Source organism: Pipistrellus hanaki, assembly GCF_964339955.1.
Source record: "Pipistrellus hanaki genome assembly, chromosome: 1".
Classification (NCBI taxonomy): domain Eukaryota; kingdom Metazoa; phylum Chordata; class Mammalia; order Chiroptera; family Vespertilionidae; genus Pipistrellus; species Pipistrellus hanaki.
Window position 1 is genome coordinate 25,647,613 of NC_140503.1, and position 17,012 is coordinate 25,664,624.

General features: G+C 55.2%; 1 protein-coding gene across 4 annotated transcripts in view; it reads left to right on the forward strand.

Annotated features, from left to right (window-relative positions):
* The window catches only part of ACTN1 (actinin alpha 1), a 95,257-nt gene that overhangs the window by 54,713 nt on the left and 23,532 nt on the right, over positions 1 to 17,012 (forward strand). For all 4 annotated transcript variants that reach the window (XR_014793393.1, XM_084866450.1, XM_084866449.1 and 1 more), the window contains exons 3-8: positions 1,459 to 1,578; positions 8,139 to 8,225; positions 10,353 to 10,440; positions 10,985 to 11,063; positions 15,286 to 15,367; positions 16,871 to 16,956. Coding sequence is in view for 3 of the 4 variants with exons in the window: in XM_084866450.1 (XP_084722576.1) it covers positions 1,459 to 1,578; positions 8,139 to 8,225; positions 10,353 to 10,440; positions 10,985 to 11,063; positions 15,286 to 15,367; positions 16,871 to 16,956 (542 nt within the window). In the remaining variant the exon portion in view is untranslated. The remainder of the gene's footprint in view (positions 1 to 1,458; positions 1,579 to 8,138; positions 8,226 to 10,352; positions 10,441 to 10,984; positions 11,064 to 15,285; positions 15,368 to 16,870; positions 16,957 to 17,012) is intronic.

Sequence of the window (17,012 nt, forward strand, 5' to 3'; positions counted from 1 at the left end):
ACCGCTGGCCTTGCTCAGGCTCAGCAGGGCTGAGGGTTGAGGGCTGAGGACTGGGGCGTAGCTGGAGCAGCCTGGCCGTGGTGGGAGGGAGGGAGGGAATGGGGGTAGTGGTAGTGGTGGCACGTGGCACTGTCTCCACCCAGCCATGGGAGGGAGCCCCTATGGTTTCTCGTCTGCTCAGGAGGAGGGTGGGTGCCTTGCTGGAGGGCAGCGGCCACAGCCGTGGGAGAGCCACACGTGGAAAGTCTCCACTTAATAACGATCCAGCTGTGCCTCCCTGGGGGCTGCCAGGCCAGATGACATCTGCGGCAGGAAAGCTGGGAGCCCCCTGCAGACCTGCTCTGCTGACAGGGTGGGCCTGGCCCAGAGTCTCCTCAGCCAGGCCACTGACATGCCGGGGGGCGTGGCTCCGGGCTGGCCACCACGACAGTTGCAAGGGCCCTGAGTTTCAGGCTCTCGGATGGTGGTTCTCAGCCTTTGGTGGCTTGTGGGCATTTAGACGCTGAAACCTTCCCCAGGTTTGGGCGTGTGTGTTGCACACAAAAATTTTCCAAGTAGTTTCAGGAGGTTTCTGGAGGCCACTGTTCTGGGATGATGCTCTGAATGGGCTATTGGGAGAACCAGCTCCCCTTTCCCCATGCAGTTTCTGGTCCTGAAAGTTTCCACGCAGCTTCTGGCCCTGAAACCTGAGCAGCAGAAGCTCCCACGTGGAAGGTGGAGATCGGGGGGTGGGGAGTGGCGGCCGAGTGCGGGTGGGGGTGGAATTGGAGCTGAGCCGGGGGTGCCCCCCAGAGGCAGTGCTGGGACAAGAGCCCTGTTTGTCCAATGAGGGTGGATGCTGTGGGCAGCTCCATGGGACCCGGTGGGAACTTGGTCACCATACTCTGGAGTGACCCACATCTCGCTCCCAGGCCCAGGCTAGCCCGGATGGAGTTCGGGTCCTTCACATGCGTTGTTCCTTCTGCCGCGATCGCTGTTCCCTGCCGTCGAGGCCTGGCTGCCCTCCCTCTCGCAGGCCCTCTCCTGCACTCCGAGACTCCTCTCCCTCCTGCCCGCTCCTCCTCTTCTGCAGCCTCCTTTTAGGCAATTATTCTAAGCTTTTCTCTGTCTCGGTATTTGTATATGTTTACTTGTGTGTTTCTCTACCGAACATCTGTCTCTCTTCCTGGGCCATAAGGACACTAGGGCAGGAAATGGTTCTGCTCACCCCCATACTCCTGGCGCCCAGCCACGTCCCTGACACACGTCAGGGGCTCCGTGCAGAATTGCTGATGGACGCAGGCAGTGGGTCCGAGGCGTGGGAGAAGGAAGAGCCCCGGTGGGCGCCCCCTCTCGTTCCCTGCCTGGTGACCAGGGGGTGTCCGGCCGAGGTGTGCTCTGGATGAGGGAGCCGGGAGAGCAGCCCCGGCTGGTGGACATCACCTCACCGGCCCTTTCCCGCTCCCGCTCTGTGTTCAGGTGAGCGCCTGGCCAAGCCGGAGAGAGGCAAGATGCGGGTGCACAAGATCTCCAACGTCAACAAGGCCCTGGACTTCATCGCCAGCAAGGGGGTCAAGCTGGTGTCCATCGGAGCAGAAGGTGAGTGCGGCCGGCCCTCGGGCTGCCCCTCGGAGCCTGAGCTTATGCTCCCCTGGGCCTTTCTACCCTGACTCCTGCGCCCACACATCCCGGGGGCCTTGGGAAGTGGGGCTCCCAACACTTCCATCTGGCTGACCTCATGTCACGTGATTCTTCATGTGACAACAGTACCTTCCATCCCAGCTCAGCCTCCTCCACCTATCCGTCCGCTCCTGGCAAACAAAAGTCCACTCCCTGGCCCACCCCTCGGCACCCCTCAGCCAGTCCCAGCGCTGGGCAGCCCTGTGTGTGCCATGCCACCTTTCTCACCTGCAGGCCTGGCTGCACCTCGCTGCCCAAGGCGGAGAGTTCTGTGGGCCGGGGAGAGGGTGCAGACACTGGTGGGTAGAGGGCGAAGCTACCGGAGGCTCCATGGCCCGGCAGGCTGATGCCCACAAGCCTTTAGGAACATTCTTAATAGCATTTTCCCACAGAGGGGCTTGGCTCTTTTTCCTTCACTGAAAAAATTGTTAAGGCTCAGTTATTAGCACCTTCTTAATGGCTAAAGGGAGGTGGCTTTATGTGCAGTGCGGTGGCTTCTATGTGCAGCGCGGTGGCTCTGAGGGGCTGGGGGAGGGTCGGTGATTAGATTAGAATAACCACGCCCCGTCAGGACTGCGCCCTGTCAGGACTGTGTCGGGTGGATTCAGCAAGTGTGTATGAGGCACCTGCTTGTGTGCCAGAGATCGAAAGATAAATAAGACGCAGGCTCGATTCATTCATGCGTTCATTCACAATGTGGCTCTGGCTGTGATCACTGAGGACTTCCCCCGTGGCAGGTGCTGAGCACCAGGGCTCTCTCTCACTTAGTCCTCACACCAGCCCCAGGCGGGGGCTCTCATTACTGCTTCCATGTCACGAAAAGGAAACAGGTGCCGCAGTAGAGTAGGTAGCTTGCTCACGGTTCCATCCTGCTTGGCAAAGCCAGAACTCAAACCCGGGTCTGCCTGTTCTTGAGGAGGGGGCCTGGCTTCAGCCAGTCCATAGGAGCAGGGCCCTTCCCGGGTAGATGACCTTCCAGTCCCACTCCTCCTTTCTCTAGAAATCGAAGGATTTTTGTGTTGCTCCATCCAACGGAGAGAGAGCCGTCGGCACAAGGGTCTGCAGATCACAGTCCCTGAGGTCGAAACTGGCCGGCACGGGTTTTTGTAAATATTGGAACTCAGCCACACTGTTTGTTTACAGACTGTCCCCGCTGCTTGCCTGCTACAGGGAGAGCTGAGTAGCTTTGACAGAGACGGTTTGGCCTCCAGAGCCAAACACATTTGCTATCCGGCCATCTTACAGAAAAGTTTGCTGACTCCTGCCTTTCAGGGACTTGGGCTAACTTGAGGGGTATCTCAGCACCCCTCAGCTGTGAGGCAGAGACCAGCCTTCTGCACCCTTGTGGCCCCTGCTCCTAGCAGCGCGATGCACATAGTAGGTGCGCAGTACATGTTTGAAGGACTTGCACATAGCAGGGTAATCTGTGAGTGGGAAAACGTTCTCTGCCTTTTAATGAGAAAAAAGAACAGTTGGTGCTAATAGGGAGGGAAGAAAGCCTTGGCGGAACAAGTTTTCACTGGGCAGAGACGAGGAGCCGAAGAAATGGCTGCTCAGGTGATCCGGTGCAGGATCAGGTGCCCTCTGGGGCGGGGAAGGGAAGTGAAGGATGTGTGAGTTGGGCCAGGGGAGGACAGTGGGGGCGGGTGGGGATTGTGGAGGACGGGAGAGAGCACATTCTTCCAAACGGGGCAGCTGCCACATAGGGGCAGCCGATTGCTGCCTGGTGGGAATCCAGGCCCAGTACTTGATAGATCTCCCCCCCCCCCCTTTTTTTTTTTTTCAAAAAAAGCCAGAAACCCAGATTCTTAGAAAGGAAAATTGAACTATTTATGGGGAAAAAAAAAAATGTGTAAGACCTTGTGCAGCAAATGGAAGGAGGGAGAGAAGAGCAGGTGCCGAGTTCAGATCTGAGCCTGGCTGTAATGCACGTGGCTGAGTGAGTACCACCAGCCCCATTCCACTGTCACGGCCTCAGGCTCACAGAGTTGCTGGAGTGGAAGCGGGCAGTGCCGTTGATCGCGGGCTCCGGGCCAGGCTGCCTGCCTCCAGGTGGCAGAGCCGGGACTGCACCCAGGATTTGGTTCCAGAGCTGAGTTCTAAACATCTTCCCCAGCTTCCTCCCTGCAGGGCCCAGGACAGAGCTTCCTCCGTGTGCGGTGGCCGGCGGGGACGTGGCGGGTCAGGGTGGCTGCGCTCGCCCCAGCAGAGGGGTGGGACCAAAGACCGAAACTGAACCCTCACCCCTGATCTCGGGCCGTCACTGAGCCTTGCTGGCTGTGGTGTTCCAGTTCCTTTCCCACAGGCCCCGCTTCCCCAGAGGCTCCTAACGGGTCCCTGCAGATGGGATAGCGTGTCTGCTCGCTGCTCACCACTTTGAAATCTCTCTCCTCTCACGCTGAGCTCCAGGATCCTGCGGGAGGCCGCTCTGCTGAGCCAGGAAACGAGGCGAGCTCCAAATGGGTTTTGTGTATTTTACCGAAATGGATTTCACTGCGAGGACGATGCAATAAAAGGCAGTGGAGCGGGTCCCCTGCAGTGAGCTCTTCCCGGGGCTTGGGGTGGGCCAGGCAATGTTGGTTGGCCTCACTGAGGAGCATCCTGTGCTGTGGCGACCAGGCAGGGAAGGGGGGGGTGGAGAGGAGATCCCGGACCTTTGAAGGGCTGTCACTTGGTGCTGGACTAGACTCTGATCCACCCTGAAGTGCAGGACCAGCCCGGAATGGGGACCTCTGGGCAGGCTGGTTGTGGGTTCCATGCGGAACCTCTGGGAATGGACTCAGGGGCGGCTCCCTGTCCCCGAGATGTTCAGATGGAGGCTGGAGGCAGCCTCGGGGAGGGGTTCGTGCGGATATTCAGATTGCTCGTAGGATCCTCGATTCTGAAGTTTCTAGGGTCAGGGGCTGGGGCTTCACCCGGGTGAGTGGGTGGGATTTTACCAGGGGAGGGGACCTCGGTAGGGTTCTTTTTTAACCTTTGGGCAGGGCAAGCATGACGGTGTGGGTGCCAAGAGCTTGGGGCGGTGATGCTTTAGCGTCCCTCCTTGGGGGGGGTGTGCAGCATTGGTCTCGAGGTGGTGACCCTGGGGGCTAGTTTCCCTCTTGTGGGGTTCCTCAGTTCATTCTGCTGCCTGCACACTGCAGAACCCCGGGGGGGGGGGGGGTGGTGAGAGAGGGGAAGGGAGAGCCGGTTTCGAGGAAATCCTGGATGTGAGCAGCTTCATAACTACTGTAGACCAGGGATGGCGGGCACGTGCCTCCACTTCCCCCCACACTCACGGCAGTGTTGTCCCCACGGGGCCCAGCTCCCCGCAGCCTCCTGGCACGGAGCCGCCTGTGAGATGGGGCGTCCCGCTGCAGACACAGAGGTGCTGGGAGAGGACCCGCCTTTCCGGGGAGGGTCGCACGCCGAGGGGGATGGGAGTCGGGTGGGCGCTGGGGCTGGGGCGGGGCCCCGGCTGGTCAGCGATCACACCCCTCTCTCCGCCTGTACTTGGCTCCTCTGTTTTCCGGAGCGACATTGCCTCTTTGGTGTGAGAATCAGTAAATAAAACCTCTAGAACCCCTGGGGGTTTTCTGGGGAAGGAGGAGAGGAGTAAGTAGGCAAGACCCACATCGGAAGCTGCCTAGTCTGCATTAGTGCTGGGAGGGCGCTGAGCCCGAGGCCAGCGGGAGGCCCGGGCGTGGGGCCTGCACAGGGGGGCAGGCTGGGGGGACACAGAGGGGACGCGGGTGGTGGGGGGGACAGCACAGCAGCCTTCACTCCCGGAAAGGCCAGCAGGCAGCGTTATCACCAGTGGACCTTTTCCTAGACGTTAAACAAATTTCCCCCTGTATTCAAAATGCGGCTCATAAAATTTTGTGGCTGCTTTTTTTTATGCTTTCCATATTACTGTGCAAAGATTTTCCCTAAGTCATTAAAAGCCCGAGAATGTCATTTTAATGGCTCTGCTAATTGTCTGTTTGTTGGGCACAGCTGTGCTCTGTTCCGGGGCGGACAGGCCTGCGTTTCCTCTGCCCATCCACCCACCTGGTTAGTGTCCTCCAGTGTTCGTCCCTTCGTCCATCCATCCACCCATCCATCCATCCATCCATTCATTCATTCATTCATTCAGCAGATACTGACTGAGGTGTTCTCTGTGCCAGGCACTGTGCTGGGCTCTAAGCAGTGACGCTAAACAGAACATCATGACCCTCCTGGGAGCTTATGTTCTAGAAGGGGCGAGAGAAAACACGACGTCCTCACATCAGATGGAGAGAGATGAAGTGAGGCGTCGAGTGGGTGGTCGAGGACAAATTCAATGAGAAGGTGAAGGGCGGGGAGAGCTGTGGCTAGAGGCGGTGGTGGGAGGAGGGGCCCAGGGGCCCAGCCCGCCCTCGGCCTCCGCTCTGGGTGAGGTGGGAAGCTGCGGAGGTTGTGAGCAGAGAGCCATGGGGTCTGGGCATTTACGCAGGGAGGCCTTGTGCTGGGTGCATTCACACGGCTGCTGACTTGGGGCCGTGAGAGAGACCCTCGCAGCAGGCACCTTCGTACGGCGCCGTGCTCTGCGTGGCACAGCTGTGGCGAGGGGTGGGCTCCTGGGGGTGGAATTGGCTCCCGGGAAGCTGACCAGCTCCGAGGTGCTTGCCCCTCTGCCAGATGATGTCCCAGGAAGTGTTTTTTTGTTTCGTTTTAGGCTAATATCCACTTCAAGGCGTACGTGTGCTTTTCATTTCTTTTTAACTTCGCTAATTTGATCGCTGGGAAAATGGTGTCTGATTTCTTTAATTACAAGTGAGATGGAACATCCTGTGAAGGGGTTATTCTATTTCATGCCTCATAAAGTGTCTCTTCCTTTCCTTTGCCTGCTTCTCTGTTGTGGGTTTAGGCTTTTTCCTTATCAATTTATATAAACACTTTAAATGTAACGGATATGAAACCCATTAGAAGTCACAAATGAAAGGGCACTTAAAAAAACTCTCAAACCTTTACGGACGGAGTCTCCACAGACTCCTCCCCCTCCCCTTCCCCCTCCCCCAGCAGGCTCTGCGGAGGCCTGGCCGGGTTGCTCAGGAACACGGTCACATGGAACTACAGCTCCCCGTGTCTCTAACCCAGGCCCTCCGACTCGGGCCTGGGCCCTGCTGGTGTCTGGGGGTCTGGCAGGGGCATTCAAGGCCCCCGAGGGCAGGAAGAGTTTCAGGGGTCCTCAAACTTTTTAAAGTGGGGGCCAGATCACGGTCCCTCAGAGAGCTGGAGGGCCGGACTATATGAACTACTAATTCCTACTGTAACACCTCGGCTCACTGCCCAAAAAACCTGGCGGGCCGGATCAGACTCCTCTGCGGGCCGCATGTGGCCCGCGGGCCGTAGTTTGAAGACCCCTGAGTTACATCCTGTCCCAGGTCCTCCGTGGACACGGCCCCTCCTTTCTCAGCACCACAGTGCAGGCTCCGCAGAGCCCCCGCCCACCCCAGTGCCCTGTGCCTCCCGTGGCCAGACAGCAGCACCCACATTTCCCCTCCCTTCTCTGAAGGGAGTGAGATCTTAGAGTGTAATTTCCATAATGGAAGCCACTCTTGTTTAATGGGTGTGTGGAAACAAACTATAGTGGGCGTTGGCTGGGGGAACCCTGGAAGTTGCCCCTTCTCCTGATTCTGTTGCGTCTCCCCTAAAAAAACGTGTGTTGCAGGTAGGCCAAAAAAGTAAGATATTCTTGGGGTGCCTCACTCTTAACCAGAGCACCTCACCACAGGGCCAGGTTACCGCCTCCGGGTCTGGAGGCGGGTGAGAGGAAGGAGTTTGCATTGGATTGTGAGCTGCTCAAGCCCCAAGACTGCAAGTGGCTCTTCCGTGTCTTGGGCGCTTGCAGACAGGGCTCATGTATGCTTGTGTTGCCTGGCCCAGGAAATATTACTTCATCAGATTTACAGCATGATTTGGAAAGCTGAAAAAGTGCTGCTTAGACTGAATTTAGGGGGCATCTCGTTACGGTCTGGAAGAGGTTTGAGTTTTCCTTTTCCTTAAAAAATACCCAGTGGATGGCACGGTGCGGGTGATGTGTGAGTTAGTGGAGCCTTCAGGATGGCAGTGTGCAAACCTTAGTTAGTGCTTTCTGGGGCCTGCACTGGCATGATGCTGTGCCCAGAGGCCCTTAGCTCAGAGCTGCCAGGGCATCTGTGGTGGTTCAGAGACCCTCCGCTCTCTGTCAGGCTCGGGTTTAAGTCGCCCCCTTCTCTGTTATACCCAGTAGAACTGACCACACTCACCTTGTACCCCCAGGACACCCCTGGTCTACCACCTTGTGCCTCTGTGACTCCCCAGGTCATGTCACCTGTGAAACGCAATTGCATTAACTTTAAAAAACACACGGACTTCCCTCCAGAAGTGGAACAGTGTGGTCTTTGAGTCCCTACCTGGTGCACAGAGCCACGTGGGCGCTCGGGGGATGCTAACTCTGCCCCTCCCCTGCACGACCCACCCTGCTGCTGTTTTTGTAGAAATCGTGGATGGGAACGCGAAAATGACCCTGGGCATGATCTGGACCATCATCCTCCGCTTTGCCATCCAGGACATCTCCGTGGAAGGTAGGTCTTCTTGGACTTCCATGGTTACTCCAAGCCCCGCTCCGGGCCTGGGCTCAGCCTCAAGGGCTCTCTGGTCAGGGCATGGCAGCCTGATCCCGGGCCGCACCCTGAGCTTCTGACCCATTTCTAGCGTCTGTCCTCCCTCCTAGTCCCTAGAGAGAACTGTTGGAGGTGCTGGTTCCCACAGGCTTGTTGGCGCCAGGGAAATGCCCCACCTTGAGAAAGCCCAAGGTTGCTTTGGGGAAGGGCATTGGAAACCCCGCCTGGCTCTTGGATTTTAAATCTTGAAAAAGTAGGGGACTAGCAGCCAGGAGGGCCTGCCTGCTGGGGACCAGATCCCATGCCTTCCACTTTGCTCCCATAACACCCTCTGGTGGCCACTTTGTAAATCTGCAAGGGGCCACTACAGGTCAGTGATCTCTAAACTTTTTTTTTTTTTTAACATTCTTTTTAAAAATATATATATATTTTATTAATTTTTTTTTTTTTTTTTTTTTTTTTTTTTTTTTACAGAGAGGAAGAGAGAGGGATAGAGAGTTAGAAACATTGATGAAAGAGAATCATCCATCAGCTGCCTCCTGCACACCTCCTACTGGGGATGTGCCCGCAACCAAGGTACATGCCCTTGACCGGAGTTGAACCGGGACCTTTCAGTCCACAGGCCGATGCTCTATCCACTGAGCCAAACGGGTTTCGGCTCTAAACTTTTCTTTTAATAATATATTTTTATTGATTTCAGAGAGGAAGGAAGAAGGAGAGAGAGAGAGAGAAACATCATGATGAGAGAGAATCATGGATTGGCTGCCTCCTGCAAGTCCCCCACTGGGGATCGAGCCCACAACCCAGGCATGTGCCCTCGACTGGAATAGAACCTGGGACCTTTCATTTCACAGCCAATGCTCTATTGACTGAGCCAAACCGGCTAGGGCGATCTCTAAACTTTTGATTCTACATTCCAGCAACTTTTGAACTGAGATATGTGTTTATTTTGTCATAATTTATGTTTATGTATTTCCAAGCATATTACAAAATATACACAAAAATAAGATGGAGATAGTATTTTAAATTAACTTTAAAGAAATCTTTAAAAGATTTTTAACGTAACATTTTAATGAGAACAGTGTGGACTAATTTGCTTTGTTACGGAAATCTTGGCTTGACAGTGACACAGCGATGTGAGGATCTAAGTTTGGTTTATAAATACCTGGTATTTATGGTGGAAGTGGTTAACAGATGCCCTCAGCAGTCACTTAGAGCCTGGTTCTTGTTAGTGATGGCAAATACCAATTCATTTTTCAAGTAGCCTTGGTGAGTTTGATTTTTTTGGGCAGACTTGTTGTCAGCTCCTATTAAACAGTTATTATTTTAATCTTGTAGCTGACAAAGAACTTGAACTGAGAGTAGAAACATTAGCTTTGCTGATTTTTTAAGTTGTTTGCGCTTGAATTATTATATTTTCTTGGTAGGAATCGTTTAACATCATTTTAAAATTTTGTGAGTTGAAAGTCAAGGAGGTCATCCAGGAAGCCACTTCACTCAGTGCTGTAACCTGCAATTCACAGAGGTGGACACATGGGGGCAGTGTGGTTGGCAGCCCTCCTGTTCTGGGAGCTCCTGGGTCCCCTCCAATATTTACCTTTTTGCCTTCCCTGATAGGCATGCGTTTGCTTCACATACACCAACAGAGTCTATCCGTGCATTTAATATAAGGAGGCCTTAGTTTTTAGATGAGCACTCAATATCAATAGGAGTCCCAATCCTTTCTTTCCATATGGCACACGCTCCTGTCTGGAGATTCCTGAGTTTTAGATTTCGTAGACCAGTCGGTTGCCTACTTGTTTTGTGGCGCTACCATTTCTTGGATAAAAGGGAGTGACAGGGAGATAGGCCATCATCTCAGCATTTCGGGGCGTGCTGCAGCTCGCTCTGCACAGCTTCCTAGCCGGCTTCGATGGCAAATAACTCCTCGGCCTTTGTCAGCAGCAGGGTTGGAATCTAGGGGTCTTTGTGGGAACCCTCTGTGAAGGAGCCGGGACCCTGCCGTCACAATGGGGCTTCCCACGAGTCGGCAGCCCTCCCGCCACCGAGCCAGCCCCTGACCTCTCTGCCCGCCTTGCTCCTCCACAGAGACTTCGGCGAAGGAAGGGCTGCTCTTGTGGTGCCAGAGAAAGACAGCCCCTTACAAAAACGTCAACATCCAGAACTTCCACATCAGGTGAGTGGCCGGGAGCCCGGGGGCTCCTACAGGACCGAGGCCTTGCCCCCGAGGCCCGCAGGCCCCCGTGGATAGGTCGGTCTCAGCTCTAGACCGGAGCAGAGGCCCCTGGGGAAGAGGTCACTTTTCGGGGGAAGGGAGTCCTGCTGGCGCTTCAGTGCCCCCCATCCCTGCTGGCACTGCCTGGATGCAGCTACTGCCTCATTCGCCTTTGGTTGTGCTGGGGCCACTGCGGGTTCTGGGACAGAGCAGACAGGCTGTGGCCTTGGTGTAGGGGAGCTGGGATGTGGCAGGTGCATCTCAATGTGCCAAGCCCCCTAGAGTCTTAACCCTGGCGCCTGGGGTGCTGGCGGATAGGATTGCTCCTGCCCATCCTCTCTCCTCTGGCTCCTGGTCTGAAGGGCTGTGTGTCCACCTGCGGGAAAAGGAGGTCCTGCTTTCCCCGTAGTTAGTGTTCCCCCTACACACACACACACACACGCACACGCACACGCACACGCACACTCTCACACTCACCAGCCCACCCCCTTCTCTCCCCGGGCAGCTGGAAGGATGGCCTTGGCTTCTGTGCCTTGATCCACCGACACCGGCCCGAGCTGATTGACTACGGGAAGCTGCGGAAGGTATGTGTGCTCCCCCGGCTGCCCGCCCACTGCAGCTCCCGGCCGTGGGTCCCAGTGGGCAGGGCTGGGCAGGGCTGCGACCCTGTTCTGAGAGCCGGGGGTCCAGGGTGCAGGTGTCTGTCTCCTTAGATCAGCCAAGAAGACAGCCTGCTGAGGAGTAAGAGAAAAACACCTTCACTGCTAGGGCTCCCTCTGGACCATATGTGCACAGCGTGTGTGTGCGTGCCCACACGCACAGCCCACAAGGAAAGGACGAGAGCCACCGCGGCAGGTTGTGAGGGCGGTGGAATCGTCAGTGGCGTTTCCCCCTCCCATTTTCCGGGTTTGATAAGGTGGAGCTGTTAGTTTCATGATTTAAAATACTGCGCGTTCGGGCCACGTAGCTGAGCCGCGGTGTCCGTGACTCACTGTGCAGCCCCGGGCGGTTCCCACGATGGGTTTGGTCTCCCTCAATCCCGAGGTGGGGCTGCAGGATTTTCTTGAGTCTGTGTGTGTGTGTGGGGTGGGGGGTGGGGGGGGCGGGAGGGGAACAGGGGGGTGGAGGGGAGGCAGAGAGGGAGGATGGGGGAAGGGTGTTGAGGAGACCAGGAGCTGGGAGCTGTGTCTATAGCCTCGTGGTGGTTCTTAGTGTCTGGGCTGGTAAAAGGATGCTGGCCTAGACCTTGGAGACTGTACTTACCCCATCTTCCCTCTCAGTCCATCCTGCGCCTCGCCCATATGGCACAGGCATCCTGGGAAAGGCCACCCTGGAGCCCTCCCTGTGCCCCCAGTTGGTGACCCAGGGCTCGGGTTGGACTGTATTTTCTTTCTTTTTTTCAGAGAGGAAGGAAGAGAGAGAGAGAGAGAGAGAGGTAGAAGCTTCAATGATGAGAGAATCACTGATTGCCTCTTGCCATGCCACCTACTGGGGACTGAGCCCACAATCCGGGCATGTGCCCTCACCAGGAATCAAACCGTGACCTCTTGCTTCATAGTTGGACACTCAACCACTGAGCTGGGCTGTTGTATTTTCCACTTAACCCTGACACAGGAGAGTGCAGTGTTCAGCAAAGACCCCCACCTTCCCTGCGCCCCGCGGGGGCCCTGCTGCTGCTCAGTGCCGGCCGGGCGAGCCTGGATGTTGCCAGTGTGAGAACCACTCTGGCCGTGCCTGGTGGCATCAGGCCCTGTGTCTCAGGGTGTGGGGAGGGAGCTGCCAGAAGGGTTTGGAGCAGTGGTTCCAAAGGTTGAGAACTGCTAACAGGGTCGCCTAAGACCATCGGAAAACACAGATATTTACATAATGATTCATAACAGTAGCAAAATTGTAGTTATGAAGTAGCAACAAAAATAATTTTATGGTTGGGGGTCACCACAACATGAGGAACCGTATTAAAAGATCTCTGAATTGGGAAGGTTGAGAACCACTGGTTTGGAGAGAGGAAAGGAGCAATTTCCCAACCCTCTGGGCAGCCCAAGTACGGCCTGAAGCTCGAGGTTGGGGCCCTGCCCACCTGGATGGGCCAGCCCCTGAAGGAGAGTGGCTGCTCCTGGCACAGCGCGTGGCTGCACCCAGGTGTACGCACCCCGGGCAGCCCTCCCCGAGCTGGTGTCTTGGGGGATAGGAAGGGCCCAGCCAACATAGCTCAGTGGCTGAGCATTGACCTATGAACCAGGAGGTCACGGTTCAAATCCTGGTTGGGGCACATGCCCAGGTTGTGGGCTCGATCCCCAGTGTGGAGCGTGCTGGAGGCAGCTGGTCCATGATTCTCTCATCATTGATGTTTCTGTCTCTCTCTCACCCTTCCTCCCTCTCTGAAATCAATAAAAATATATTTAAAAAAGAAAAAGAAAAAAAAAAAAAGTCAGTTGTAAAAACACCTCAAGCCAGCTGAAAGCTATCGGGCCAGACCAACCAGGCGGAGGCCAGAAATCCTGAAGGTAGCGATTTTGTCTTTTAAAGGCAGTCAGATGCCTCCTCACTGCTCTGCTGCTGCATTTTTGTGGCAGGTGTACATGTGTCTGTGTCCCTTTGTGGGTGTGCTGGGGTGGCAGCAGCCGGTTCATCCACAGCTATTCCCGCCCCCGAATAAAACGGGACCACGCCTACCCTCCCCCACTCCACGGGCTCCAGGCACCTCCAGTCCCATGGCCTTTATCAGATACACGGCCAGCTCTGGCCCCTCTCTCTGTCCTTCTCTGTGTCTTTTTATTTCCCCCCCATTTCTTTAATCCAGTAGCATCAATACAGTCCAGCCCACATCCTAGCACAGAGCTGTGCCCACTGAATCATGGGTACTTTCGTGACGGCATGGGGGAGCGGAGGGGCTCCGGCCAGGAGGCTCTTTCTTCCTGCACCCGCCTTCGGTGGGCAAGGGGCCTGGCAGAGCCTGGGCACTGAGTGGGGCAGGCAGATGTGCTCCCCGGCCTGAGCCTGCCTGAGGCCCTGGGCGGAAATGACCTTCCCAGCTTGGCAGGGCTCTGTTTCACTCTGGAAGCGGTTGGAGACTTTTCCAGAAGAGCTCCACCTTCTCTGTTTTGAACAGTTTCTTCCTGAAAGCATCTCAAATGAGTGTGTTCACTTCTCTGCTCCCTGTGTGTCTCACCTCCGCACCTGGGAAAACTGGGTCCCGGATGACAAAACCAGCTTGCTGTAGATGACTATTCTGGGGAACCAGGAAGACGGTGGGAGATCCTACAAGGATCCCCCCTGCCCCCCAAGTTGTGGGTTTTCTTCCACATAAAAACATTTTTTTTTTTTTTTACATTGTAGTGAAGCATATATAACAAAAATTACCATTGCAACTGTCTCTTAAAATATATTTTTTATTGATTTCAGAGGAAGGAAGAGAGAGGGGAGAGATAAAAATATCAATGATGAGAGAGAATCACTAATCAGCTGCCTCCTGCACTCCTCCCACTGGGGATCGAGCCCACAGCCCGGGCCTGTGCCCTGACTGGGAATCCAGCTGAGACCTCCTGGTTCGTATGTTGGCGCTCAGCCATTGAGCCACGCTGGCCAGCCATTGTACCTGGGTTTTTTAAAAAAATACATTTTATTGATTTTTTTACAGAGAGGAGGGTAGAGGGATAGAGAGTTAGAAACATCAATGAGAGAGAAACATCAGTCAGCTGCCTCCTGCACACCCCCCAACTGAGGATGTGCCCGCAACCAAGGTACATGCCCTTGACTGGAATCAAACCTGGGACCCTTGAGTCTGCAGGCCGACGCTCTATCCACTGAGCCAAACCAGTTGGGGCTGTACCTGTTTTTAAGTGTCCAGTTCAGCGGCGTTCAGTACGTTCGCATTGGCGTGCAGCCATCACCCCCTTCGTCCCCAGAGCTCCTGGCCTCTGGCTCAGTGGAATCCTACGGTGACTCGATGCTCAGCTTTTTGAAGAACCACCACATGCTTTTCCACGGCAGCTGCACCGTCTTGCAGCCCCACCGGTGGGGCACAAGAGTTCGATTCCTCCCCATCCTCGCCAATCCCACATCAGTGTGCTTGAGAAAGTAGCGGAAATCAAATCAGTCAGGAGGCTGTGGCTATGTGAGGGAGCCCCAGGATTTCGTGGGCCGCGGCATGGGAGCTCCTAGTCCGACTCCTCAGTAACAGGCGGGGAAACTGAGGTCGGGTTTCCAGTCCCGCTCGCCGGTGGCCGAGCTGAAACCGGAAGCCGAGACAGATGGCACCCGGGCCAGTGCCTTCTCTCACACTCACACCTGGCAGTTCTTCCTTAGGCTGCAGGCCAGGATTCTTACCCCCCGTTTCTCTGACAGACTAAGGCTTGCGAAGGAAAGATGGCATTTTTGTTGTTGTTAATCTTCACTGAGGATATTTTTTCCATTGATTTTTAGAGAGTAGAAGAGAGGGAGGATGGAGAGAGAGAGAGAGAGAGAGAGAGAGAGAGAGAGATTGGTTGCTTCTCTCATGCATCCCAAGTGGGGCTGGGGATCGAACCTGCAACCCAGTCATGTGCCCTTTACCAGGAATCCAACCTATGACCCTTTAGTTTGCAGGACGATTTTTCTAACCATTGAGCAACACCGGCCAGGGCAAAAGATGGTATTTTAACACCTAGCTGGTGAGGCCAACATTCGCACCCAGAGCTGGCTCCTGAGCACCTACTGTGGGCAGGGCGGTATGAGCCCCCTCTGCCCCAAGAGTTTGTGGTCACGCCTGTGCGGATTGCCGGCATCCTGTCAAACCTCTCACTGTCTAAGCTTCCCTTCTCGCTCTAGGATGACCCCCTCACAAATCTGAACACGGCCTTCGACGTGGCAGAGAAGTACCTGGACATCCCCAAGATGCTGGATGCCGAAGGTAAAGGCGCTTTCTGTCTGTCTGGGCCTCCACCGCTTCTCCCACCTGCACCCCGTGGCCAAGGCGGGGGGCCCCAGCAGCCCGAGGTGGGAACGGAGAAAGCCTGGCCTATGGGGGTCACCTGAGTGTCGGGGACCCCACAGTTCCCTGAGGTTTGGAGGAAGAGGGGACAGCTGGTGCCGAAGGCTGTTTCTTCGTCAAAGGTCTGAGGATGGTTCTCATCTCTGTTTTGGAGTCGGAGCGGGTGCGTGTGCAGCGTGGCGTTCTTTTGCTGTAGGGGAGGGAAAACACCTTTCCCCTCTGCCTTCCTAACTTCTCCGGCGTGGGCTGTGTCAATTGGACACTGAGATGAACAAGAGAAAAGCAAGCAAGTTTATTAACATGTATGTTACACACACACACGCACACGCATGCACATGCATGCAGAGTAACCCAGGCAGGTGGTCTGCATGCACACCTAACTTTGTAAGGGAAGGTGGGGGAAGACCAGACACATATGGAAAAGCAAGTGACTTTGGGAAGATGAATGGCCCTTTCAGAGACTAGAAGGGAGATGTGCTGGTTTGTAGCAGTATCTGTCTGTGTGGGGGGCCATTTTCAAATGCATACAACAGCAGAGAAAATACAATGAACTTCCACACACCTGTCATCCAGACAGAACAATTCCCGAGATTTTGTTTTATTTTTTTCTTTTCCCTTTTTGTTTTCTTTGTTGACGTGTTTTAAAGCAAATGCCAGACTTCACAGTACTTCATTGCTACACACTTCAGACTGCAGACCTTTAACAGGTGGCTGTTTTCTTAGGCAGCGTTCGCACCTTCCCATCGCCAGATTCTTTCCTCCACTATGCAGCTCACAATTAACTTTCCCCGTCGTCTCTTTTTATTTTTATTTTTTAATATATTTTATTGATTTTTTATTACAGAGAGGAAGGGAGAGGGATAGAGAGTTAAAAACATCGATGAGAGAGAAACATCAATCAGCTGCCTCCTGCACATGCCCCATTGGGGATGTGCCCGAAACCAAGGCACATGCCCTTGACCGGAATCGATCCTGGGACCCTTCAGTCCAGAGGCCAATGCTCTATCCACTGAGCCAAACCAGTTAGGGCCCATCGTCTCTTTTTAGAGTTGGTTTGTTTAAATGAGGATCCAACCAGGGTCTGCACATGGCAATTAGTTATCCCATTTCTAATGCCTTTTCTAGTCTGTAGCACTTCCGTCCTCCCTCCTACCCCTTGTATCTCTGCCCTGAACTTGACGCAGCCGGGCCAGCTGTCCCCTGTCAGGTTTCTCCCTCGGGGTCGCTGCCTGCTTCCTCGGGGCCCCGTTTCATCCCTCGGCCGTTCGTGTTCCCGTGAGTGGAAGCCGATGCCGGAAGCTGGCTAGATCCCGGCTCAGCATCTCGGCCAGAAGACCTGGTGGCTCAGCGAGCATCCCGTGGGGAGGTGGACCTCGTGTGCACCGGCTGGCTCTGGCCCTAACTCTAGGTTTTTCTTGACAGACATCGTGGGGACCGCCCGACCGGACGAGAAGGCCATCATGACCTACGTGTCCAGCTTCTACCACGCCTTCTCTGGCGCCCAGAAGGTACCCGAGGCCCCTGCTCCTTCCTCGCCCAGCACACCTCATGCCAGACCCCCAGC